Genomic DNA, 27,919 nt, shown 5'->3' with positions numbered 1-27,919 from the left:
CACTCCTAGGGATTATGGATACCTAGTGGATGGCAGGTCAGGAGCTATCATCATGAATGATGAGGGGAGGAGGGTGATAGCTCGCATGAGGGAGTTGTGCCAACAAGTTTTTCGGCACAACGTCCTGGATCATTGGAGGAACATACCGGAGGGGAGCAAGGAGTACATAGTAGCATCCTTGCATGAGGAGTTCCCGGTGCCAGCCGCAGTGGATAGATTCTCTACGGGCTGGATGATGGATTGCATGCGTGCATACATGTCACATAGACGATCCGACGCACGCAAGGCAATCAAGAGTGGGGCTCCAAAGCCCGAGTGGTTAGATGCAGAGGACTGGCGCCGACTGAGGGAGGAGGCTACAAATTCGCCAGGACGTTGGAGTCAGCAGCGGGAGGCGGCGAGGGCACGAATCGAGGCCGGATCGGTACATCATCTTGGGAGTGGCGGCCACAGGACATATTTGGAGGACTTTGTAAGTTTCTCTTTTGTTTTGCTTATTTGTTTTTTTGAGATATTATTTGTACTGACAATCATATTTCTAACAGTTAGCATTTTGTTTTCTTTGCAGCACTCCATTACAAATCGTGATCCGCAAGGCCTTGAGACTCAATATGCAGAGAGGCACGGTCTCAGATCATTGATCGACCGATTGTACAGATGCGGCGGCCCAGTAAGTCTCTCATCTTTCATGTCCGTAGTTACCATGAGATATTTGAATGCATTATTGTATGGTGGATTGATATGTTGTTTCTTTTTCTGCAGAATCCGTTTGATGCTCCTTTGCAGAGGGACGAGCTTTCGGGGGACGACGATTTGTAGCTCGCCCTCGGATCCTTAGCGCTCACATACCTTTAGTTTTTAGTCGCCCGATCTATGTAGACATTTTCTATGTATTAGTGATATTGTTTTATGATTGTACCAATCGCATTTTATGCGATATCATGTATTTATTTCATCTATCAGTTTTATGATTTCAGTATAGATTCTTTTTGTTTGCAAACGCTTTGTATGCAGCAGTGCAGAAACTATTTTGTATGGCTCTCATACAGCACACAGTGCTATATGTGGCAGGGCAGCAAGCTGCCCTGCCACAAAATTTTTTTTTCCTCTGTTACCGTCGCTATTTGCGTCGCAAATTTACTGCAGACGTCGCTATTGTCGTCGCTATCAGCGTCGCAAATTCTCTGCAACCGTCGCTATATGCGTCGCTATTTGCGTCGCTATATGCGTCGCTATATAGCGACGCATATAGCGACGCAAATAGCGACGCATATAGCGACGCAAATAGCGACGATTCCATGGCGTCGTCAATAACGACGCTTTTTCCGACGACGGGGGCAAATTTTGTTGTTTGTATTTTCGTCGCTTTAAACGTCGCTATAAGGTCTATATCTTGTAGTGTTGTAACGTGTCCACTAGAATCATCTAGGACACGTCTTAGCAGTCCATCGGAAAGGATGTCTAGAAAGCTCCGCCCGGCATTCCCATGGAATGTTACGGGACTTGCGATCTAGGTCTTCCCGCGTCTGCCACGTAGCAGAAGTATCCTGGCCATTCCCACTTAGGATCGACCTGAATTAGGGTTTTCCTGATTTGGTCATTAGCTAGCAGCAACTAGCGTCAGAACCGAGCGAACTACTTTACGCAGAAACGCCAGGTCCAAAGTAGATTCACATTGCACTTGGTTCAAGGAGAATGGAAAACGAGAGGGATGCAAGGCTCAACCTCTATGACATAAGGCATAGTCCCATTCCGTTCCCCTAAAACAGCGTAAATAGGGTAAGACGTAACTCTAGGTCATCGCTCTCGTTATTCGTTTTGATGTTGATGATCATCCTGCTGTTCTTCGAGATTTTTGAGAAAAGTTCCCGGCTAACCGGGACCACCCAACCGTAGGACGGACCCATGGTCCATCCTCCGCACTTTCCTCGGTTTGTTTTAGTTATGTAATTATCTAACACATTAATTTGACATATAACAATCAGCTTCTTTAATTACTAGGTCAAGTCCTTAACGTGCTAAACCCTAGTTAGCACTTGGAGTATATTGTATCGATTTAATCATTTCTAAGTGAATCCTTTGTGGTTTAGGTGTCTTGGGTAATCCAATTTACTTGTCTTATGATAATGACGAACTATTCCTAAAGATATTGTCTTGATCGAAGAGGGGAAAAATTAGTAGTAATACATCATAATTCATGTAAACATGCGATTCATATCCTCTAGATTCGTAATTCCTAACTATTCTTATTAAGACCAAGCACATGTTAAAATTCGCATAACTTCCATTGATCCTACTAGGATATGCATTCACAACTTATGCTTCTAAGCTTTTAAGGTTTTATGTTAAACAAACCATGCAACATTTTCCTAACTTCATTTCTGAATGAAATATTTGTACGTTGATTGAGAAATATGCAAGTGCAGTGTGAATCCGCTTCAGACCTGGCGTTTGTGCGTAAAGTAGTTCGCTTGGGTCCGACGCTAGTTGCTGTTAGGAAATGACCAATAAGAAGAACCCTAATTTAGGTCGATCCTAAGTGGGAACGGCTGAAATACTTTTGCTACGTGGCAGACGCCGAAAGCCCTAGATCACAAACCCCGTAACATTCCGTGGGAGTGACGGGCGGAGCTTTCTAGACATTCTTTCCGATGGACTGCTAAGACGTGTCTTGAAGCTACAAGTGGACACGTTACAGTTGGTATCAGAGCCAACCAACAATGGAATTGTTTTTATGAAATCTTAATAAGAAGAAGTAAAGCAAATGTTGATGTTCCAAACATTTCCTTACCTTTAATGTTGTCTTGCATAATTACGAAGCGTGAAACACGTTCTTAGTATTTCGAATCATGTTTATGACTACAATGCATTCTCCGCATTATCGACAAAGGGTTGAGATGATGAACATCCTAGAGCAAATCTATAATCCATCACCTTTGTACAGGGAATGAAGATGGACGGGTGCCTTAGGAATCTACTATATAGCCGCCCACACCGGTTTGCGTATCTACAAACCAACCTAAAAAGGATCAAGTGGTTGGAAGAATTGAAAGTCGTGAAGCTATTTATTTTTGTGGAAGCTCATGTAAACTCAACTTTACATATTCGAGGTCGAAGGGTTGAGATGAACTCATATGTGTATGAGGAAGTAACCCGTGTGATCCCCGGTGATAGGATTAAAGTGTTGGGCCGCCATGAGAAGAATGGGTTCCAAAGGAAAGGATACCCTGAACTTCTAATGACTTACTGATTCGTGCAGATCCATGACCCAAAACCATACTATTATACAATTCCTGTAGATAAATGTAATACAACATTGTTCTCCCCAAAATAAATGTAACAGTTGGCTTATCATCGCGAGAAATGTTGTATTCCGAAAGAGCTATGCCCATATAAATACAAATAAGACTTCTTTTTATCAATGTCTGATTGTGCATTAGAATTGATAAAAAGTTAAGTGGTTAGATTGCCTAGGTGATAGCGGAATTGAAGATGTAATATAAATCAATAACATTTATCGTATAATGACGTTAAGAAACCTTGATCCAGGCACAACCCCAGGTACAGGTTTCTAGTTCGCCTCCTATATCAAGTACTGCTGTAATCCAAGAGAAGAAGTTTCTTCTCAAGCAGATTAAGCCACCCAAGGTTGACGGGAGAGGCAGGTTTGTCCAAGTAGATGCTGAAAATTTAGATTGAATCCATGGAGGATTACTTTGAAGCAGCCAATACTGCACCTGCCAATCAGGCTATGCTCGCCAAGCTAAAGCTCACCGGCAAAGCCAGGCTTTGGTGGAAGCAATGGTGCAGGGATCGAGGGATCGCGGAGGGATCCATTACCTGGGAGAAGCTAAAGAAAGACATGCAGTGAAGATACTTACCACCTGCATATCGCACATAGAAAATGAATGAGTTCTACGAGCTAAAACAGTTGGGACTCACTCTTGACACATACTTCTCTAAATTCGTCTCAGTTTTAAAGTATGTGCAACAGATGGACATGACACAGTAGGTGTCCAAATTTTGTGCTGGTTTAAATCCACCAGTAAACACCCATCTCGAATCTATGCGTCCATCAAATCTTTAGGACGCACTTATTCGAGCTACGCCTATAATTCAAGAGGTGCAGTTTAGACCAAGGGGTAACAAAACTTGGTCTTATAATGACCCGAACAAAGGAGCATTCAAACCTGAAATGAAGAGAGTTCAAGGTCATAATCAGGGACAAAGAAAGAAAGCAAGGGCTAATAGCATCAACAACTTTGTTCCTACTCAAAACAATGGTTGAAACCTCCATTGTTTCCATTGCAATGAGCCCGGTCATTTCAAGAAGCAATGTCCCAAACTTGGAGGAGGACATCGCTAAGCACATTTCCAAGGAACGGGCCATGGTCAAGGAGCCGCTACCTAAGGCAGAGGAAGAACCGCCTGCATTGCCAATAGGCAATTGTACAAAGAAGAAGAAGAAGAAGAACATCCGACCATGGAAACAGAGTTTGAAAGGGCGACAGTCCATGCCACTCTACACAAGAAAGGGCCGAATTGCCAGTTCTCGGTGATTCAGACACCGTCGGACTATCAAGGTAAAAGTTTCAAGACCTTGATTGATTGTGGCAGTACACATTCCTTTATCTCACCAGCATGTGCAAAAAGATTAGGAATAACCAAAGTAGAAGCACCTACCTTGCTTGTGGAATTGGCAAATGGTCATGAGGTTACTTGTACCAGGAAAACTGCTAAGGTGGAATTCTTTCTGGGAGGAAAGAAGACTTCTGTCAAATTCAGAGTCATAAATTTAGGTATCCATGAGTGTCTAATCGGAATGGATTGGCTTAAGCCTAATCACACCCACATTCATTGTGGAAATGGCCAAGTTTCCTTTCGAAACTCTGAAAGGGAATTAGTCACAACTCAAGGTGAGGCTGGAGTGCCAAAAATTCAATTGGCCAAAGCATCTCAGATCATAAAAGGAGTCAAAAAAGGATTACCTATCTACTTGATCAAACTCAACAAGTTATATCAGAAGCAAGAGTCTAGTGAAGGACCTTCTTGGCTAAAAGAATACACGGACGTATTCCCTGAAGAGTTGACAGAACTCCCGCCTCAAAGAGAAGTGGATCATGAGATTAAGTTAGTACCAGGAGTTGTGCCAATTGCAAAGAGACCTTATAGAATGTCCATATCAGAAGCAATTGAGCTGAAGGAACAACTCAAGCAACTGCTAGAACACGTCCTAGCAGCTCACCATGGGGAGCTTTAGTATTGTTCCAAAAAAAGAAAGATGGAACACTTCAACTATGTATTGATTACCAAGGGTTGAATCAATCAACGGTCAAGAACAAGTACCCTATTCCTAGAATAGATGAGCTTCTTGATCGTCTTTAGGATGCAAAGATCTTCTCCAAGATTGATCTCAGGTCAGGTTACTATTAGATAAGGATCAAGGAAGAAGATATCCCCAATATAGCCTTCAATACAAGATATGGGAACTTTGAGTTCCTAGTTATGTCATTCGGGCTTACGAATGCACCTGCCACTTTCAACAAGTTAATGCAAGATATCTTTAGGCCATATCTTGATGACTTCGTGCTCGTCTTCTTCAACAACACTTTAGTCTATTCCAAACAGGAAAAAGATTATGAACCCCAACTTCGGATTGCCCTAGAGACAATGAGATCACATAAACTGTATGCTAAGATGAAGAAGTGTGCATTCTTCAAACGTCAGATTGAATATTTGGGATTCATAGTATCTACGGAAGGAATCTCAATGGACCCAGCCAAGGTGAGAGATGTTCTCGAATGGCCAATACTAACATCTGTCAAATAAATATGCAGCTTTATTGGATTGACAGGATGGTATAGGGTCTTCATAAAAAACTATGCTTTGATTGCAGCACCTCTGATGAACTTACTGAAGAAGCAAACTTCCATTACATGGTCAACTCCTGAACAAAATTGCTTCGACAGATTGAAGCAAAGTTTGATATCAGCACCTATTCTAAAACTTTCAGACCTCAATAAAGAGTTCGAGGTAATAACTTATGCTAGAACACTTGCCTTAGGATGTGTGCTCATGCAGGAAGGTCATCCTGTAGCATACTCTTCAAGGAAATTGAAGAGTCATGAGAAGAATTATGCTACGCATGACGTGGAATTACTAGCTGTTATCCATGCTCTAAAGCTTTGGAGACACTACCTATTGGGTAACAAGTTTACTCTAGTAACTGACCATAAGAGTCTCAAATGGATCTTTACCCAGAACGAGCTCAACATGAGGCAACGTCGGTGGATTGAAGTACTGGAGGAATAAGACTCTGAAATCAATTACCGACCAGGGAAAGAGAATGTAGTTGCCGATGCACTTAGTCGCAAGGCATTCCTTAATTCTCTAATCCTACAGAATCCATCAACAGCCAGATCTCTAGCTACAAAAGTATCTATGCCAAATAACCCAATACTTGAGTTAGCTAGAGAGGATGCATGCCATGATCCAGCCTACCAAACAATGCTAAGGGAGATCTCTATCAAAGATCAGAACTAGAAGCTGCAGGTTAAGTATCATGAGTTTTCTATTAATAGTGGACTTGTCTACTATAGAACAAGGCTGTGTATACCAGCAAGCCAGTCACTTAAGCATAAAATATTGTGGGAAGCTCATGATTCCCCTTTCGTAGGACATCCTGGCTATGCCAAGACTCTTAATGTAGTTAGGAAGAGCTACCATTGGGAGAGGCTTAAAGGTGACGTTCTCAAATATGTCACCGAGTGTTTATCTTGTCAACATATCAAAGCCGAACATGTCAAGATGCCAAGGAAGCTGCAACCGCTTGACATTCCCCAAATGAAATGGGAATTCATCAGTATGGATTTTGTTGTAGGCCTACCCCAAGTCCAGGGAGGATACAACTCCATCATGGTTATGGTTGACATGCTTACTAAGGTTGCACACCTTATTCCAGTAAAGACAAACTATAAAGCCTCAGACATTGCAAGATTGTTTATCAAGGAGATATTCAAGCTACATGGTTTACCCAGAAGAATCATTAGTGATCGTGATTCTCTCTTCACATCACACTTCTGGAGAGCTATCTTTGAAGCTATTGGGACTCAACTGTGCAAGATTGTAAGAAGCTAAGTTCCCTATCCTTAGAAGATTGTAAGAAGCTAAGTCCAAGGTATTGTGGACCGTACAAGATCCTCAAATGCCTAGGACCTAATGCTTATAGATTGCAACTCCGTGAGAACCTAAAGGTTCACAATGTATTCCATATCAGCCTATTGAAGAAGTATGTACCTAATCCTAACCATGTACTTGATGACCAACAAATTGTAATGCCTAGTCAAGGAGTCCTTGAACTAAGGCCTCACAGAATCTTAGATGTTAGGGAGAGACAATTGAGATCCAGAACCTTGAGAGAATGCCTCGTCCAGTGGAAAGATTATCCTAAAGAGGATGCCACTTGGATAGATGAAGGCACTCTCAACCATCAATATCCCAAGTTTATCTCGAGATGAGGACATCTCGATTTCTCTAAGGGGGAGAGAATGTAATATACCGAATACTACACACATGAACCCCCTTTTTAAGTAGTGGGGATAATAATATAGCATTTTGATAAATTACTAGGATAATGGCAAATTTTTTTTCCTTATTCCCCTCCCTAGCCTACTGTCATGCTGAAGGGGGAGGGGAATAGAATGCATGGAAAAAGCTCCTCGGTGGAGCTTGCTAGCTACAAGCCGCCATGGCACGACCATGTAGGGGAGGAAGGATCCCCCTCCCCTTACCTATATAAATGGGGTTGTAAGAGGATAAATAATCATCCTAATTTAGTATCTTTCTTGAGTAAAGAAGATTGATTGGAAACTAAAGACCAGCCGATAAACTGAAATAACCGATGAACTTAAGGTGTGACCAAGTCGGCTTAATAGGGTACCCCCTAACCCAGGATATAGGAGATCTTGCCAAGTTGCAAGTCATCCCGGATCGAGTGCTGGATGCATTCGAAAAGAAGGATTCATTCCTTAGCAATTCGCCAACAAAAACGATCAATGGAAATGTTTGTGCTTGCTACAGATTTTAGAGCATTGTTTAGATTTGTTTGATCAATGAATTAAAAGATAAATGGATATCTTACTTCAGGTTGAAGGCATGAAGGGAGAGGCAGCTTTAGTTACCCCCAACTGCCTGCCTGACCCTAACCAAGGGGATTGTTAACCACGCCGGGCAAGTGGACCGAACCCGCCACGAGAGGTCTCTCCGTTGAGTGCTACTTGAAGCAGGAGGACGCTTAGGTGCCAGAGAGGGATTTGGCCGTAAATCCCTTGCCTTTTGGACCCCGCACAAGAGGCTAATGTGACTTAGGATTGGATCTCGAGGCCTAGTCCTATTGTTCAAGATCGCGAGGCGTATCTTAATCAGCATGTCCCATGTCCTTGTTCTCAATGTAAGTTGGCAATTAGACGAAAACGTCGATTGTCTATAGAAAACGTATGACGATTTGGCGAGTTTCAATCTGAGATCATTGATCGGGCAATTGCGAATTTTCAGCAAACGGTAATTTCAAGTTAATATCAATCATGCATTGTACTCGCAAGCTAATTGAATACCATATACAATAAGATTGGGTCTTGCTGGCAAATTTTCTATCCAGGGAGGTGATGTCTCGTCCCAAGGGGGAGTGCACCCTTTGCGGCCAATTAGAAGAGTACGTGGACGTGCGATGGATGGAGTGCAGGAGTCAATCCACCACTCACAAGGCCAATCTATACCGTCAATGCCAGAGGAGACATGCAACCTTCCAGACCTACCTACAATCTTGGAGCCTGAGATGGAGGCAATGATCGATGTATTGAGTCCCATGGATGTCGAGACTTCGGATCTGCTTAGAGAGGAAGCATCCATACCATTATATGATGGGTGCCGAGTATCTTGGCTGAAGACACTGCTTGCACTCTGAAGTTTACAAGTAAAATTCGGGTGGAGCGATACAAGTGTGACCGAGTTGTTCAGGTACCTTGTACATACACTTCATTGATTTTTTTTTTGGCACTATTATTACAAACATTTGTGCTTTTTCAAGGTGTTTTATGATTTTTTTCAGGTTATTGAAATATCATATATTACCACCTGCAAATACCATGCCTGAGTCTTGTGATGATGCATGACATGTTTTACGGAAGCTTGGTATGGACTACAATAACATCCATGCATATATCAACGATTGCTGTCTGTTTCGAGAAGAATATGAGACTATGGAGCAATGGAGACGGTCTATCTCTTTGAGAAATACATGCCCACTAGCATGCTCACAATACAAATCCACCTTCTTGTGCATCTTGTGGATGAAGTGGAGATTGCTGGACCTGTCCATACGTGATGGATGTTCTTCTTGGAGCACTTCATGAAAACCCTGAAAGGCTTTGTGTGACAATGAGCTCGGCCAGAAGGTAGCATGGCCGAAGGTTGGTTGGTGTCTGAGGCGCTAGTGCATATTTACAATGGCTACCAACGGTGGAACCAGACAATGAAATGCTATGGTCGTCGCTGAAGGACAATGATAGACTGGCTGGAGATGTGGTGGTTGGAAATGGAGTAGAAAAAATAATGGATGCCTCAAGGGAAGAGAAAGTGAATCGCTTTTGTATGTTGCACCATGCCTCTATGGAGACGTGGCTCGCCAAGTACCAGATCACTAGGCAAGATCGAGAGGAAGCGCAAGCTGAATTCCAACGTAGTACGCATCATCGACCGATTCGATATCCCAAAGGCATGGAGGAGATGCCGCGGTTTATATCAACGCGATGGTTGCATGGAGCTTTGACCGCAGCGTCTCGCGAAGGGATAGAGGTCTCAATGGAGGAGTGGGAATTCTCAAGGGGATGTAGTCCAAAGGTGATGAGGGGTTTAGAATCTGTCGTATCTAAATTTTATATGCGACATCTAATTTGAGTGTTTCAATGTACAGTACAAAATATATAGTGCAGCGTGGTCGCGCGGACGGCATTTTCGCGTGGAGCGAATTGACAAAATGTGCTCCACAATGGGCTGTGGTATCATGGCAAGGTTCGAGCAAGAGAGCTGGCGATGAGCAACAGATCCAAACACGGTTGTGGATGAGATGGAGTATTTTGGGAACTTGCAAAGTATTGTTACGATGGATTACCGTAGCTTCTCCATGATACTATTCGATGTGCAGTGGTTCAAAGTGGTACTTGGAGGAGCTGGAGCAACAGTTCGACGAGGTCCATCTGGATTTCTTGAAATAGATTTTGAAAAAAAATGGACGGATTTGCACGACACCTTTGTGTTGCCGGGCCATTGTGAACAGGTGCATAGACTCATTTTCTTGCTAATTGTATTACGACATGATTTATGTCACAATGGTTTGAACTCTCTTGTACGTGTTTGTGAACATGTAATCTTCTATCCAAACCCCCGACAACCTCGATGGTGGTATGTTATACCTTCAACTCCCCGAAGTGCGAGAGTATATGATCAAAGAAATGTTCTGAGCATTGATGAAGATAATATGCAAATAGAGGGGTCAATATTGCAAGGGGTGGAGGCCGTCGAAAGCTTGGAGCCAGCATCGGCTAACAATGATGGAAATACAGGAGTCCAAGAATTCTTTGAGAACGAGACGGAATCATTCTTTTGTGGTGACATGTCTATCGACCTTCCAGTGTATGCGGAGTTGTGTTACGAGATTAACATGGGACCATAGGATACTTCATACTTGGAGCATCCACTTACTCAATTCGTTGACCAATCGCTTATAAGGGTACATAAGATATGCATTTTAAGTGAGATTTTTTTTAAATGATTTATATTACTGTGCTTTGTATGATTTAAATTGATTATTCTAACATCATTTTTTGTTTGTGCAGGTGACATTTTCAAGGTGAGTCGAGGGATGAGCAAAGAGGAGTTACAGGACATCTTCGCACGCATGTCTCTAGAGCAGATCGCCATATTCAGAGAGATGGCAGACCAAGAGCTCTTTGGGTCTTCGTCAGGGCGCTCTGCTAGATCTGCTTCAGCGCAATCGGATGCTTCAGCTTTGAGTAGATGATCTCGATACTCACGACTTGGGCCAGAGAGAGGGAGTGCATTGGGATCAGGGGGATGCTGCAGAGATACAGAGGTAGTGAGCTCGCGGTCGACATGGGATACAGGTGCGATTCCTCGCTCTTGTGGATCAGGTGGATGCTGTGGAGACACGGACGCGGTGTCACCGTCTCGTCGTTCAACTGGAGCTGTGTCACCTCCAAGATTTGTCACACCTGTGGGGATGTCTACTCTAGTTAGTCCGGATTTTGTGCAGCCATCAGCAGGTGGCACCCCTGTGGGTGCCACTTTGAGAGAGATTATCCCCGTCGGTACACCGGATGCAGAGGGGTCTCCTGGATATGGCCAGAAGCGTGGACATAGATGGGAGAGGATCCATCTTAGGCAAACTCCTAGGGGTTATGGATATCTAGTCAATAGTAGGTCAGGAGCCATCATCATGAATTATGAGGGAAGGAGGGTGATGGCTCGCATGAGAGAGTTGTGCCAACAAGTTTTTCGACACAACGTCTTGGATCATTGGAAGAACATATGGGAGGGGAGCAAGGACTACATAGTAGCAGCCTTGCACGAGGAGTTTCTGGTGCCATCCACAGTAGATAGATTCTCTACGGGCTAGATGATGGATTACATGCATGCATACATGTCACATTAGGGCCAAAAACGCTTCAAAAAATGCACTTTTGTTAATTACGGGATTAAGGAAAGGGCCAAAGAGAGTTCGCCACGTGTGTAAGAATATGGTATTCTTGTCTCCTCTTTTTTAGAGATAGTGGAGTCCATTTCGTGATTATCTCTTCTTTTTTAGCCAAAATCCCTAAAGTCTGACATGTTTTGGAGTCCCAAAGACGTTATTTACTTACAAATCTGACAAAATATGTGACAGAGATGTGATGAAATTAATAATGAGTTTTTTAAAAGTCGAGAGATCTTTCAATATTCTTTTTGACACCCAATACATACTCATTTGTGTTCTTGGCGCTACTTTTTAGTTCATTCACCCCTCTTTGAGCTTCTTTCTCTGCGCTTTCATTCTTTTCATGGCTTCCTCTAGGTGCCCTTCTCGTTTAATACACTCTTACACAGTCTATAGCCAGGGTACAGATGGAAATTGGGAGCCCAAAACCTTTACTGTAAATGATTGGGTTACCATGCTGCCATCTTGCAAGGGCTCTCATAAGGTGAAAAGAAGAAAATGAGATGATATAAAACATCACTGGAAGGGGTGTATCATTGCCTTCAAAATTATGCCTGTTTGTCAAGGTGCAACATGTTTACATAGCCAAGGATATGCACTTGCCTCCAAACGAATGTGTTCCCCAACAGACACATTGTAAGTTATTAGTTGAATAACGTATATAATTCTTTTCCATTTAGGCAAGTTTTAACAAAGGGTTCGTCATTGAAGATATCTTTCCGTCAACAAGTATTGAATGGCAACCTGTGGAAAGCCTAAGTGGGACTTTCCATGTCATTCATAAGGTATTGGCAGACATTATTTATGCCGATCAAACTGTGTCTTTTTTTAGTGAATGCAAGGTTTTTATATATTATGCACAGTATGTGGTTCCCTCTAAAGCGGATAGGTATGGGAATATCGAAGATTTGCCATTGCCAAGCCTTTCATCTCGAAACTGGGAGATTCCTGACAAGGTAACGGTGCAGAGTTTCAAATTCAAAATATCTTAGGATATTCAAAAGTCCATGACAGCTGGAAGGATCTCAAGAAGAATACGTTTATCATGGTTTGTAGCCCTCCATATCATCGTGGCTTGCTTCAAAAGAGCAAATTTACAAAGAACGAAGGTATCCTGGCTAAGTAGAAACTTTTCGGAAGAGAATTTGGACAACACTATAAGGACGCTTTGGAAATCTAGAGAGTGTGACCATAAGGGTGATATGTTGAGGTGCAATGCATGCCCTCAATCCTTGGCTTTGGCTTACAGTATCCCTCGCCAAACTCTTGCTTTGGGCTTTGATTACAGGAGATACAAACTAAGATTGGGTATTTGGGTTCCCTTGGATTCTGATACAAATTGCACACCATATAAACTTGTGGTGCACGTTTTGCCACACGAAGAAGTAAAGAAGGTGAATGTTACTTCCAATTTGAGTCTGAAAGATGTGAGGGATACCTTGGAATTGCTAGACAATACATCCCCTAGATATAAGTTCAAAGTGAATGGCGTAACAATTGGTAAAAGAGCCGAGCGCTCTTTCTCTTCTACGAGTTGTTTGTCTCCCACAATTGTGAGTTTTGAGCCTTGAGAATGAAAACTTTACATGAATTTATCTTAATAGACTGTCCTTAAGATATTTTTTAGTGGGAACTCATAAGCTATCATGAAGCTAGTTGCCTTTCGAATGTATATAAATAAATGTATATTACATTCGATTTATAATTGAAAAATTTCATTACATCATGAGATACAAAAATGTCATATAAATGTACAAAGCCAAAATAATAAGGCTTGTATATGTTTATGTTTGCTCTTTTGATTCTTTATCTGTTGCCTTCACCTTTGTTGGCTTTGTGGCTTCTTTATCGATTTCTTCAAAGATGTTTTTTCTCACAGGGCCTTTCTTTAATTGTTGTAAGAATTTCACCTTTATAGGTAGTCTCTTTTCTTCGGGTTTAAGAGGGGATGGATCAAATTTCAGAGGAGAAAGCATTGTCATTCCTTTTTTTTTAGACTCTACAGTAGTGGTTCCATTGCCATTGCCTTTGCCCTTGCCCTTGCCCTTGCCCTTGCCCTTGCCCTTGCCATTGCCATTGCCCTTACCATTGCCTTTACCCTTTCCCTTGTCCTTTCCCTTGCTTGTGCCCTTGGCCATTGAAGTTTTGGGAGGAAGAGGGGAGTCATGATCATATGGTGTGATTGCCTTGTCCAAAATCATCTCAATGTATCTCTCCCTTATCCACCAAACATATGAATCAGGATAGTCTCTACACTGTAAGAATAAATGTTATAAGTTAGTGAAAAGAAATCATCATAAGGGTTACACAAAAATCAAATGAAATTAACTTACATTCACTCCTTCTATTTGTAACAACTTTGAATCCAGTGTTCTGCAAATATTTGATATAACTCTCCATCCACAAGAATGTGCATTGCTTTGCAATGGAACTTCTTGTAGAAGAAACATATAAGGCTTTTGAGGATCAGCAAGATCCTCATATGTAGTATCCAAAAATGTACAAACAAGTCTACCAGCACTACAAAAGGAAGCTTTGTAAGTTCAAAATATTTTTTGTAAATATAATCAAAGCAAGTAATTTTCTTTCAACATACATTCGTGCTTGGCTATGAACACCGCTGAGAGAGTTCATAAAGATAATTTCTCTAGTAAGAAAATTAATATAGATGAGACTCCAATGCCCTCTGCAAATTCAAATTAGAGATGAGCAGAAGGGTGAAAGCAAATGAATATAAATTTTCCTCTACAGAAAAGAAAAATACATTTCTACATAAGGGAAAAAGATGTGGTAATTTGTCACACTATCGAAAGTACAAAAGAATGGGGCAATATTAGACCCAGATCTTGCAAATAGTTGCACAGAGAGAAGTGGATCAACAATATATATGGTTCTACGGATATCGAGAGTGAGAGAGGAGACGAATGCCCTGCAGTCAATAGCAAAAGCTATTTAAATTGATCAAAATCAATACAAATTACATATAAAATATAATTGAACCTATAAGCCTTACCTTATGCAAAAAAAAATAAAAAATATAAGCCTTACCTTATGCAACAAAAAACAACGGAGTCAGATAGTTGGACATCCCTTTTCTCCAACATGGGCTTATCCTCGGGAGATATACTAAGGTATTCCTCCTCAGGTTCCGCAGAAACATTCACAAGTATTTGCCCATACACTTTACCCATCCTCTCATTGTTGACAGGAGCAAGTGATGCAGCTTTCCTCTTGTAAACTTCGTCTTCAGTTTCCAACACCTCCTAAAATTTTTCACTCAAGAAAGACTCCTGCTGGGTGGCACCCCTTGTAGAGTAAAGGTGAGTTACATCCTTAACCTTAAGCTTTTTCCCTTTCCTAGACAATTTCGGGGGAATGTTAAAGGATTTCAAGGGCTTTTTGATCATTGGAGGGCAAGGGCCTCAACACTTTATCGAACCTATACCTGATTCTACTGATGATGCTGAAATCTTTATTCATAAGGGTAATTCTATGAGCATGCACAGCAGCAATGTAAGCATCGTTCATGAAATCAATAACAAAATCTTCTACGGCCTCTTGTAGAGCAAGAATGGCTGAGAGTTGCCACTTCTTATTTAGACCAGAGACAGTTGCCACTTGAGACAATCTATCAGAGATCTCTTTAACAATGCTTATGAAAGCTACCTTTGGAATCACGTGCTCTATAGCTCTCTGGGCTTTTCTAATCTCACTAAAACACCTCTGCATGTAGAAGAACCGGGACTTTCTCTTTCTCTTTTGTGGCTTGGGAGGCTCAGTGGCTTCAACAGATGTAGACTTAGGTACAATTGGAGGGGATGAATCTTTCACAGGGCAAGTCTCACCCTTTGCTTCCTCAACATCAGGAGATGAAACATTCACTGCACTGAAATGCTTTAACTCCATGGAAGATGTTAGGCCAACACCTGGTGTAGGTGGGATTTCTGTGGCAAAATGCTCTAGGGCCTCTGATGGCCCAGCTTCAGCAATATTTGAAGAGGGCTCCTCCTCAGATTCATCAAATTGTAACTTTCTTCTACCCCCACTGTCCTTCCTATCCACATACACTTTTCTTGCAGTTTGCTTTGTCCTTGCCATACAGAGAAGAAAATAGAAGAGCTAGAAAGACAAAAAGTGACATAGGAAATTTCTCAAAAATCTGACAATGCAACAAGCCCAATATGGCGCGAGAAGGAACAAACAAAACAAATGAATCGTCACATTCACGGTGTATCAGAGACGAGAACAAAAATGCCGATATGGTGCGAGACGGAAATTCGGAAGACTATGAAAGGATGCATATGGAGCGATATGCGTCCTTTCATAGTTTTCGAAATTTCCATCTCGCACCATAGAAGGCCGATATGGTGCGAGATGGAGGTTACGATGACTAGGGAATGACGTATTCGCTCTGTATCGGTGCATTGACTGAAGACCAAAGAAGTAAAATCAGTAAAGAGACGGTAACCGATACGACGCGAGAGAATAAAAACGCAGTAGACGCAACACTTGGATCGCACCGTATCGGCAAGCAAGGCGCGAGAGCTCGAGAAATGTAAAGTATACACGTAAGAAAAATAACCCCTTATATTCCCTCGTCAATCATGACACATGTCAGACACATGTCTCGCACTGATTGTGCCACATATCCGCCTATTGTCCATATGCTACGTGTCAACTAATGATCGGTCCACATGTTTTCCACGTGTTTGTTGGCCACATGTTGGCCAAGGGCTAGTGCCACGTGTCGAAGCCCAACGGCTACTGCCACGTGTCGAAGCCCAATGACTAGTGCCAAGTGGCATTATTGCGCGCCTACATAAGGGGGTGTCCCTCATTCGTACGGCTTTTTTTTCTTTCTTTATGGACCTCTGTTTCTTCTCCTGATACGGTGCAAGAGCGAGTATTTCTCTTTTGGTGCTTTCATCTGTTCGCGTCGTTTTGGGATTTCTTGTTCTCCAAAGTCTTCCTTCGGCGTGTCTCCTAAGCTGATAGTGCTTGAGGTCATGTGATCCCTGATTTTGGCTCTGCCTTCTCGCGTCGTTACGGTTGCGGCCCTTTGCTTAAAGTTGCTAGTTTGAATTACCGATACGGTGCGAGTACGAACGTCCGAGTTTAGCATTTGAGTCTTGTCGTGCTGTATCAAGCACATGTTGGAAAAATGTCTGAACCCACAGATTTTCTAGGCTCCAAGCTTTTGCCAGGAACTAGTAAAAGAATAAGTCTTTCAAAAGGCTCAAGGGCTTCAACATGTGATGAGCCTGTGCATTCTGTTTCTTCTCCATGCTCTGCCACCAGTGTCAGAATGCCAAGCACATCTCCAGGGAAGCAAAAGTCGGCAATGAGAGGTCTTGGAGTATCAGAGCTTACTGATGTCACTCCATCAGAGAGGCTTCTTGATTTTATCCTTCAGAATGGCATGGATCTCGCTTTCTATGGAGTTGTGAAGAGTGTCTTTAATCCTGATTGGGACCTTGATAGTGTTTTGAAATCTTGTAAAAAGTATATTTTGGAGGACTTTTTGGAGTTTGAAAATCTAGCAGGTCCTTCTATTGAAGTTGGTACAAATGAATATGTCCATGTTCCCATTGGGTCAACAGGAAATGAAAAGTCAGTGTTTACTAAGAAGTGTGTGGTGCCCACTCTCTGGACAGGTTTTATGCAAGAGACAAATTGTGCTCCACTCATTCCAAAAACTGCAAGATGATGACAAAATCAGCAGCTTTTATTGTTTTCACCCTTGTCAAATATCCTCTGAAAGCTGATGAGCAACAGTTGGAAGAAGCAAAGAGTGCTAGCTTTTGCATGTTAGATGATCTGGCAGATGAAAAGGAAACAGAGGAGGTTGTAGATGCAGATATTGAGGCTTAGTATTGCTGAGAATTTGGATGTTGCTCACTTCAAAGCTGAGACTATCATTGAGGAGAGCCAAGGAGATACAAACCCTCCAACTGATGAGAGTTCTCACCATACTGTTCCTTCTCTACCATCTATACCTTTCAAGGAGGAGTACATTTTACTGTCAGATATTCAAAAACTTTTCAATCTCAGGGAAGATTATTGTCTAGCAATTATTGCAGAGGCTTGTGATGCTGCAAATGGGATAATTGACACAGAGAATGAATCAAAGGAAGAGATACTCAAACTTGATAAAGAAACTCTAGACGATAAGTTTATTGATGCTGGTGAGGCCCTCTCTGTTTATTTTGAAAAGGCCAAAGAAGCTGAGAAAGAGTTGAGTATTACTGATGAGGACTTCGATCGCATTCAAAGCCGACTTGGGATTTCCAATTTTGGAAGAGAGGAGCCTGAATATGTTAAAGAATTGATTAACACCAATGAGACATCATCATCAATAAATTTATGGAATCCAATTAAATTGGAGTACGATGAAAACCAAGTGGTAAGATAATTTTGAATTTACTTTTACACATTGGTAGGTTTGCATTTCACGCTCATTCAGTATGGGTTTTATTTGCAATTGGAGATTGCTGATACAGATAACTTCTTGGGATGTGGCAAAGGATCGAGAGCTGGTGGTAGTACATTGAAAGACATTGCACTCGGCCACTACTTGGCTAGGATTGACCTTGATTCCTTTTTAGTACTTCATAGTAGTTTCTCAGAGGATGTAGCATGGCCCATACTTTGTATTAAAGCTCTTACAAGGCTTCTAGGTTTCTCATGATTACAATATAATGCCCACAAAGTAATGTTTTTGGAAAAGACTGCAGCAATTAGGATTTTTGGCTACGGTCCAGGTTACTCAGCTTCTAGAGCAAGATACTTTTTAGCATTCACATCCTATACCTTGGCTGCAAACCGAACTGATGTAAAATCTATAGCTGGCTACAAGAGAAAAAAAATTCTACATTATAGAGGAAAGATTCCTGAGGAGGAAGAGAATGTGAGAGTTTTGGAAAGCTAGCTTTGTATATATTCTTTCTTATATATAAAAGTGCGATTGCTTATGTGTCATTGCCGTCTTTTATCTGCATTCTTTGAAGTTGTCATCGAAAAAACCAATTGAATAGCTCCTCCAAAGCATTGCTTTTTGTAACTCCTCCCCCATGCCTTGTGCTTCGAAAATAACTTGTGTGTGCTTGATAGTGGGATTTTTCCATACCTTGATTACTATAAGTTGCTAAGGGGCCATGCTCCTCCACGAAGTAAGGCCCATGAATATGAAGAATATGCTGCAATACAAAGTACCACTAATTTTATACCAATTGAAAAACCTGTCAAAATAAACCCATATTAAATAATTGTTACTTTACCAGATAAAAAGTGATATCTTTTTCTCCCCATGCCTCTTTTATCGCCTGAACAAGATTTGTGATTGATCTTTTGAACTCTTCCGCATATGTATATGTTGTCTTATGTTGCTTGAGGAGTTTCAGAAAAACATCAAGGTGTATCCAGAGCTCCATTCTAAGAAATGCAAGCCTTGGCATGCTTGCAACGTTTGTTGTGATCACACATAGCTCTCTTCAACACTCCCAAGCCGCATTCACTTGCTTTTGAGCCTCCCATAGAGACATCGGCCAAGATATCTCTTATTTTTCCTGAAAGTATTGGATCCTTTCTCAAGTGAACTTGGCTGCCATGAAATCCCATTTTTGATAGTAATGCCTCGCATTTATCAATACACTCATCTGATAAAGCTAATGGCTTAATGGAATATGCGTAATCAAGATGCAACCTGAGAAGCTTATCGATTATTCTAATCTCTACATGCAAAGTACAAATATGAACATTCTTAAGAGAGATTGAAAGAATGGGATCCCAGATGTCTTCTATATTTTTAAATTTACTCAAATCTATAGAGTCTCTATTTGGGGCTCTTCTTACTGGTCGCAAACTACTCCAATCTTTGGATCCAATACTTTCCATGCAATAAATGCAAGGATATTTTGCATTTGCACCATTACATATTCCAAGTATACATTTGATAGTTTTTAAATCAGCACTCATATGCCATTCCACATTAAAATTACCAACCCCATCAACTACCAACATTTCGCCTTCACTTTGAGACTTAATGATATTTGGAATCCCTGTATGGTTGAACAACCATTTCAACGTTTGATGATTTTTAATTGGTACTTGGGCTGCACCAATCCACCAAATCTCCATCTCGGATTGGATCTTATGCAATGGAGCTTGGCCCTCACCATTGCTATGGTCCAATACCATGTTCATGAGGCAAATGCTAATTCTTTCCATCTTCTGTCCCTTTTGAATCTGTGCTTCATCCAACTTCAAGGCAAACTTTAGAATACCATAACTTTCTTCTACTGTGATTTTATACATGTGAACCATTGCAATTTGCACATTTTTTAGATCAACCCATATATATATGTGTAAGATGCATAGTATAACCTCATACAGTAGCCAAGCATCCCATTGTAACCTTCTCCAACATATCTTACATAGTCATGGACATTGAAAAAGGGAGGTGGTTTACCTGTAGAAGGATCCCTCGGATAAATATTTCCGTCCACCCACAAATCTATATGCTTCATTCTTTGTGGTCGCAACCTATTGGCTTCGATCTCATCTATCAATACTCGATGATGTATACTTCTCCAAGATGTGTAAATCGGATCTAACTGAACAGTTAGCTTGTATTTACGTGTGCTTGCGCTCGTGTTATTTGAAGAGGTATTGCCAGACATTCTAGCAAATGAACCGAGCAAGAATCTCACAGTGATAGGAAGCAAGTGCAACAAAAAGAATGGCAAAAGAGAATAGTGTGTAAAAGGAAAACGTGGGAGTAAAGAAATGTGAATTTCATACAAAAATCTCGAAAACACAAAATCTCTCGAGTTTCAAGACAAAAACGGCCAAAAAGGTGACCCTTGACCTAGATTAAAAGATGAGGGCAATTAATGGCCGACCTCTTCAATGAATCAAATATTCTCTCATCAATCACATCTGGACAACCAAATTTAGAGGTTTTATTCTTCCTAAACCTCAACTAATTAGCAACTTAATCACTTTCTTACAAGTGCCGTTTTTGAAGCATTTTTAGCCCTAATGACATAGACGATCCGACGCACGCAAGGCAATCAAGAGTGGGGCTACAAAACTGGAGTGGTTAGATGTAGACGACTGGCGCGGACTGAGGGAGGAGGCTACAGATTCTCCAAGACGTTGGAGTCAGCAGCGTGAGGCGGCGACGGCACGACTCGAGGCCGGAGTGGTCCATCATCTTGGGAGTGGCCGCCACAGGACATATTTGGAGGACTTTGTAAGTTTTTCTTTTGTTTTGCTTGTTTATTTTTTTGAAATATTCTTTGTACTGACAATCATGTTTCTAACAGTTAGCATTTTGTTTTCTTTGCAGCACTCCATTACAAATCGCGATCCCCGACTGGCCTTGAGACTCGATATGCAAAGAGGCACGGTCTCAGGGCCTTGATCGACCGATTGTATAGATGCGGCGGCCTTGTAAGTCACTCATCTTTCTTGTCTATAGTTACCATGAGATATTTGAATGCATTATTGTATGGTGGACTGATGTGTTGTTTCTTTTTCTGCATAATCTATTTGATGCTCCTTTGCGGCGGGACGAGCTTTCGGGGGACGAGGATGCGTAGCTCGCCCTTGGATCCCTGGAGCTCACACACCTTTATTTTTGAGTCGCCTGATCTATGTAGACATTTTCTATGTATTAGTGATATTCTATCATGATTGTACCAATCGCTTTTTATGCGATCATGTATTTATTTAATGTATCAGTTTTATGATTTCAGTACATATTGTTTTTGTTTGCAAGCGCATTGTACACAGTAGTGCAGAAACTATTTTGTATGGCTCTCATAAAGCACACAATTTTTTTTCCCTATTACTGTCGCTATTAGCGTCACAAATTTTACTGCTCGCGTCGTTATTGGCGTCGCTATGCACGTCGCAAACCATCGCTATAAGCGTCGATATTGGCGTCGCTATCACAGACACTTATAGCGACGATTTGAGACGTGCATAGCCATGCCAATACCGACGTTCATAGCGACGCTGATACGGACTGTTCTATGGCATCATTAATAACAACGCTTTTTGCGACAACGGGGAAAAATTTTGTTGTTTGTATTTTTGTCACTTTAAACATCGGTATAAAGCCTATATCTTATAGTGACATTGATATAGAATATGATGCAAGTAAATAAAACTAGTTATAAGTACATCATAAGATATATTTTCCTTAAGTTGTGAAAATCTTGTCAATATATGTCCTTGATTTTTGGTACAGGGACACACCTTTGGAATGATTCTTGATTTTTTAAGTTATGTTTATGTTAGCAAAGCACTCCTCTAGTTTCAGCTGGAGAAACCAAATGATGTAGATATTAGATTGAATATACAATCCTTTGCCAGGCTTGTATTATGAAAGACAATGGATGTGAAGTAGAGGGTATTGTTACATTGACACAAATTGTCTTGCTTGCCTCCAAAATAATTTAAAGAAGATAAGATGGATGGAAACCCTTAAGGTTTCCAAGATTTATCTCTTCTATGAGGCTAGAGTAAACTCAAACATGTTCATTGGAGGATGACAAGTCCAATTAAATCAATACGTCTATGAGGATTTTACAAAGGTTATATCGGCTAACTGAGTCATGGTTGTAGGATGCTCCAACTGTTGAAACTACAAGAAAGATGGATTATCTGATCTTCCCCTAAAATATAGATTTTTAAATATCCATTTTCAAAATCCTAATTACTATGTAATGGATGTATTGCAATGCCATGCCTAGGTTATAATAGGGAATCTACTTCCAAGAAGAATATGAGCTTCCGAACTACTCGAATAATGTATTTCCTTCCTATTGATGTAAAGAATTATTTTTGTCCACCCTTGTAATGAAAATTGGTTGTCTCCCTAGTAATTGGGAATAGTGGGAAGATATTATCCGTTTGATGAAAATTTTAAACCCTAGTAGAAATAAAGTTAACTAATAGAGCTTTTTTAAATTTAAAAAAAATCCTTGCATTTCAAGCCATGTATATATCAGCCAAGCACTCAAACGGCAAAATAACTTTTGACTATTTTGTAATGAGTATACGGTTCTTATCTCTCTTATCAGGAATTGCAATATGGGGTAGATTGATTCATTGAAGCTAACTGCCCCAACTATATCATAGATCAACCTTAGGTAAACACAATGGATGGAGGACTCAAAGACTCGTTGAGCTATCCTTCCTTAACAGGACCCCATTCTTCATGCTAACGACCAACTAGATCACAAAATCATCACGTATGCAAAAAATAAACTAAGTTTGTCTTAGTCGATGGTATTGGCTATTTTAGGGAGTAACCCTCATGATAATGATATAGAATTACTTGTTGTAATTCATGCCTTTAAACTATGGATATGTTACATACTTGATAGTAAGCTTTCTCTAGTCATTGATCATAAAAGCCTGAAGTGGATTTTTACTCAACCAGACCTCAATATGAGACAGTGCTGATGGATTGAGATATTGTAGGAATTTGACTTTGAAGTCAAATATAGACTAAGCAAGGAGAATGTGATTGTGGATGCCCTAAGCCATAAATTATTTCTTAATACTCTAATCCTAGAGGAACCCTCTAGAGCAGGAACTCTTGCTACAATGATTTCAATGCCTAAGAACCCTCTCATAGAAATAGCTAAAGAAGAAGCAATGAAGGATCCAAGCTATTAGAGAATGTTCCAAGAGATCTCCGTTAAGGATTCAAGTCCAAAAATCAAGCCTAAGTGTCAAGATTTTTCCATAAACGAGGAGCTTGCCTATTTTAAGACAAGACTATGTATTCCTGTATTCCATAAACAAGGAGCTTGCCTATTTTAAGGCAAGACTATGTACTCCTGCAAGCTAGGAACTTAAGAAGAAAATACTTTGGGAAGCTCACGATTCTCCATTTTTAGGTCATCTTGGATATGCTAAGACTCTTAATACAGTCAAAAGAAGCTTCTATTGGGAAAGACTCAAGGGTGATGTAGTCAAGTATGTAACTCAATGCCTAAAGTGCCAACTTTCATGAAAATCACCATATGCATGGTAATCATTGCCTGTAGGTCAGAACTCACTAAGCACATTTAAAATTTTAAAGTAAGAGAAAGCTTAAATCTTTAAAGTTTAAGCTTTAAAAAAGAAAGCTTATGGGAAGGTGAAGTCGACGAACATATTGTCGCTCCCCCCCCCCTTTTTTAACGAAAAAAAGGCCACCAAATTACTCGCCCTCCTCCCAAATTAGGAGATGTTGAAAGCACAAAGCAAAGCTTAAATTCTCCTCCTCAATCTGAGCAGAAGACTTCAACAATCTCCTCCTTTTCTCAATTAGAGGCCTAGATTGGAGCAAGTTCATTTGAGAGCCAGGAGAATCAGTCATGGCATCTTTGGCAGCCTCTCTGGACCTCAAAGATAAAATCACTAGTATCAAATTGCATCTTGAAAGCTTCTAGATTACTCAATTGCCAAGATACCCTTCACAACGAGCTCCTCTTCTTGGCCACAACCCATAAACCATTGGAGGAGTAGCTTGATCAAAGAGAAGAGGCTCTTCTCAAACCAAGAGTATGGAGCAAGAGGGAGTAAGGCAAGAGGAGTGTGAGGACAAAAATTCTTGTCATGAAGACAAGGAGGATACTCTGCCGGCTCTTGGAATCGAATCCCCCATTTCTTTTACCTTCACTTCCCTATGGAATCAAGAATCTACTTGATATTTCTCAATTCCTAGTGATTGCCATTCTCTATCAACCTGATTGTGACAACTTGAAGCTCTATTGCTAAAACTCCTCTACAATCTCATGATTAAAGACCCTGGCCCCGAAGAAGAAAATTATAAAGGCCGCGTGCGACCACTACAAACAGAATGGTGAGTTTGGGATTACAAATAAAGCTACAAACACCATCAACCAAGCACTCGTCATAAATGCCCGGGTACCATATTTTGATATTAAAAGCAGCTAGTAGATCATCATCCTATGGGTTGATAATGAGAAGCTGCATTCGTAGAATAGGACTTTAAAAAAAATGTCTCCTACATAAAATTTCATAGAGAAATTCTTAACCGCAAATTTCAAGGGATAATCTAGGTTTGTACGAGATGTACCAAGGAGAAGTACAAGGAAGATATTGCGCTTCCTTAAAAGACATTTTTTTTATAAATTATATTGAACTAATGGAATCTCTAATGGATAAAGATGAATGCTAATTCTCAATATATATGAAAGGACTTGACATGAAATTGTTAAAAGAATACTTTTCATGATAAAACTAACCAATATTTGTGTTTTGGAATCATCGTGGGGCAAGGACCAACAAAACCCCATTGAGAAAAGACCATCATGGAAATTAATCTCAAAATTAGAATTCTTATTTAGATTCAATCTGAAATAAATCCTAAGAGGGTAATCCGAAAAGATTATTGGAAGATATTGCCACTTACGTTGAGTTTTGCCTTGATATTATTATTTTACGAAAGAAAATATTTTTTTACAGTTTATGTAGAATGCATTTGGAAATTATGTTTGTGATTGTGAGTTAGGTACTAATTTTTCCTAAAATCACTAAGCTAAAAGATGGATAATCGGGTAGTACAGATCGCCAACCAAGACAATATTTCGATGAGTACTAAACGCTGCATGACTAAGGCAGTATTCTTTGATGGTAATAGACCTCCTCAAGGCCAGCGTGGATAAACCCTACTCCAAGGGGTTTCTTTTTTTTTTTGCATCAGTGAGCATAGACCAATCATGGCACGAAAGGTCTTATCATAGGGAACTCCAGTTTGTACGAGGATGTGAGAATACTAGGGGGCTTTAGTCATAAACTCCTTAGGCTCTCACAAACTGCCAACTACCATTCAAATTCCAGGTAGTATCCTGGAAGTTCCAATACTAGTCTAGGAATTGAACTTGGAGAGAATAATACCTTCCGGTTGACATCATATCTAGCTAGAATAGAAAACATTGTAAAAAGTTATTTTTCTTAAAGGAACGGTTGAGAAGGAATTACTTTACTTTGTCTTTGTGTCGTGAAATAAAGGCGTATAAAGAATTTGTATTAGGAGATAATCAAAGAAGTTGTTTTTATACGTTAAATCTAAGGTGGTAAGTAATTAGGTAATTAAAAATACTCTTTCGAGAGAAGTAGGAGAATGGATCCCTGATGGATTCAAACCTACGATTGAGTGGACTCACTAAGTCGAGACATTTCATAAAAATGAAAAAATTTACATTTTTGATAGATAAATGTATGACCATTAGAGATCAGGAAGTCTAACTTGCATCATTTTAGGGCCCGGGATGGGATTTTGCACCATGGACTGAATGGATCGAAGTGTCATACTCCCCTTCATCTCCCATTATCTTTGGACCAAGCGTAATGCAAGTTTGTTTCAATCAGGTAATTCTATAAGAAGTGGAAACTCGAATTACTAACACTAATCAACCATTAGTAGTTAATTCGACTCATAATAGGAACCAAAAACTCATGTTGATCCTCGTGGGAACAGTTTAAACTTCCACTGCTGCGGGGTAGACTCAAGCAAGCCTAGATAGCAAAGTGCGAGGTATTTCATCAAATCCCGGACATATAACATTTTCTAGGACATCTCTTAATGGGCTACTAAGAACGTACCGACACGAGGAAGCGGCTTGGGCGGACACGTTACACCTTGCCAATTAAATTCTATTTTATTTTGTTCCAAATATAAAGTAAATTTACAAAGAGTTTTCAACCAATTATAGTCAATAACAACATCAATTGACTCTATATCCAAAGTGATTAGATCCGCTTTTATTGTGCTAATAGGAGGCAATTCAATAGAAGTACATGGACACACTTCTTTACTAGACTCGTAAGTACCATTTGCAACTTATGCGCACAAGGATAATTCCATATCAATGGGTAGCAACTTTAGCCTAATCAAGAAGTTGGTATTGATGAAGCTATGAGTGTTGCTTGTATCCATAATAATATGTGTGATCTTGCCATTAATAATACCTTTGAGTCAAAGTGTATTTTCTCCTTTGTAGCCCATCCATATATCGTGTGAAATAGCACATAAGCAAGAATGAGAATCATTGGTGCCATCAGATTAAATGGAAACCCATCCATAGGATCATAAAAATCCTCATTAATGACATCCTCTTCTTCATGCATTTGCTCTACCATCAGATAAGCACAAACCTGTAGTACTTCACCATCTTGTTCCTCTTCTTCTTCAACTTCCACATCTTGAGTAGTCACCATGTTGATTCTAGAATTTTTGGCTATACACTTCAACTTATGATCTTGGGACCACTTCTCTCCACATTTAAAGCACAATCCTTTGGTGTGCATTTTCTTTACCTTGTTATGAGGAAGAAAGTTGATGTTAGAACTATTTTGGGTAAAATTTAGAGCACTTTTATGCTTGAAAATTTCCCTTTTTCCTTAGCCATAGTTTTAAATTTTGCCCCTATTTTGGAGCATAATATCCACTTTGTTTTGAAGTATAATTACTATTAATGAGTGCTTTAGGTTAAATGGAAAATGTTTCATTTCCAACATGTCCAATTATTTTAAGATTTATTTAACCCCTTTCTGTCACTTGGCTATTTGTAACCCTTTTTTGGCACTTGACCTAGCTTTTGAGTCATTATGAAAATCTTTTTGCTATTTATCATTCTCAATATATGAGCAGCACTTGGCCATGTGACCAAGCAGATTGGATAGAGTTGAAGGTGTCAAATTTTAGGATCATTCATTATTTTTGTATTGTAAAATTTAGCTCAAACTTTATTTGCTAGAATCTTGAAAAGATAAAGGATTGATTCTTATGATTAATAATAAGTTACAATGAGCTTATGGGGCCTTAATGTCAATGGTTTTGGCTTTTGTGTTCCCCTTGGACTTTGAGTTTTCAACAAAAATTTGAGACCTTAGCTTGGGCATATAGACATCCACCTTATTAAGTATTAAAGTTGAAGAGTATTCTACTCTTATTAATTAGATTTTGTGCCTTTGTTTTAGCTAAGATTGTAATCTCTTTGTCCACTTAGTAATTACATTTTGTGCCCATGCTTGGCAATGGGTACATCCATCATGGAATGTATTTAGGTTAAAGAAAAGACTTTGAGAATTTCAAGTTTGCCCAAAGGCATTGAATTAAAT

The 27,919-nt window shown here is 40.2% G+C and overlaps 1 protein-coding gene across 1 annotated transcript in view; it reads right to left on the bottom strand.

Moving 5' to 3' along the window:
* Window positions 1-27,919, bottom strand: part of LOC148019617 (putative nucleoredoxin 1-2) — a 161,087-nt gene that overhangs the window by 120,884 nt on the left and 12,284 nt on the right. Inside the window, exon 2 of the mRNA XM_087699606.1 lies at window positions 17,715-17,721. Coding sequence (XP_087555732.1) covers window positions 17,715-17,721 — 7 coding nt within the window. The remainder of the gene's footprint in view (window positions 1-17,714; window positions 17,722-27,919) is intronic.

The sequence above is a fragment of the Lygodium microphyllum genome, chromosome 19, assembly GCF_053477565.2.
Source record: "Lygodium microphyllum isolate KBCC chromosome 19, Lygodium_microphyllum_v1.1.10, whole genome shotgun sequence".
NCBI classification, from domain to species: domain Eukaryota; kingdom Viridiplantae; phylum Streptophyta; class Polypodiopsida; order Schizaeales; family Lygodiaceae; genus Lygodium; species Lygodium microphyllum.
Note: the sequence above shows the minus strand (reverse complement) of the source record. Positions and strands in the feature narration are given on the sequence as shown.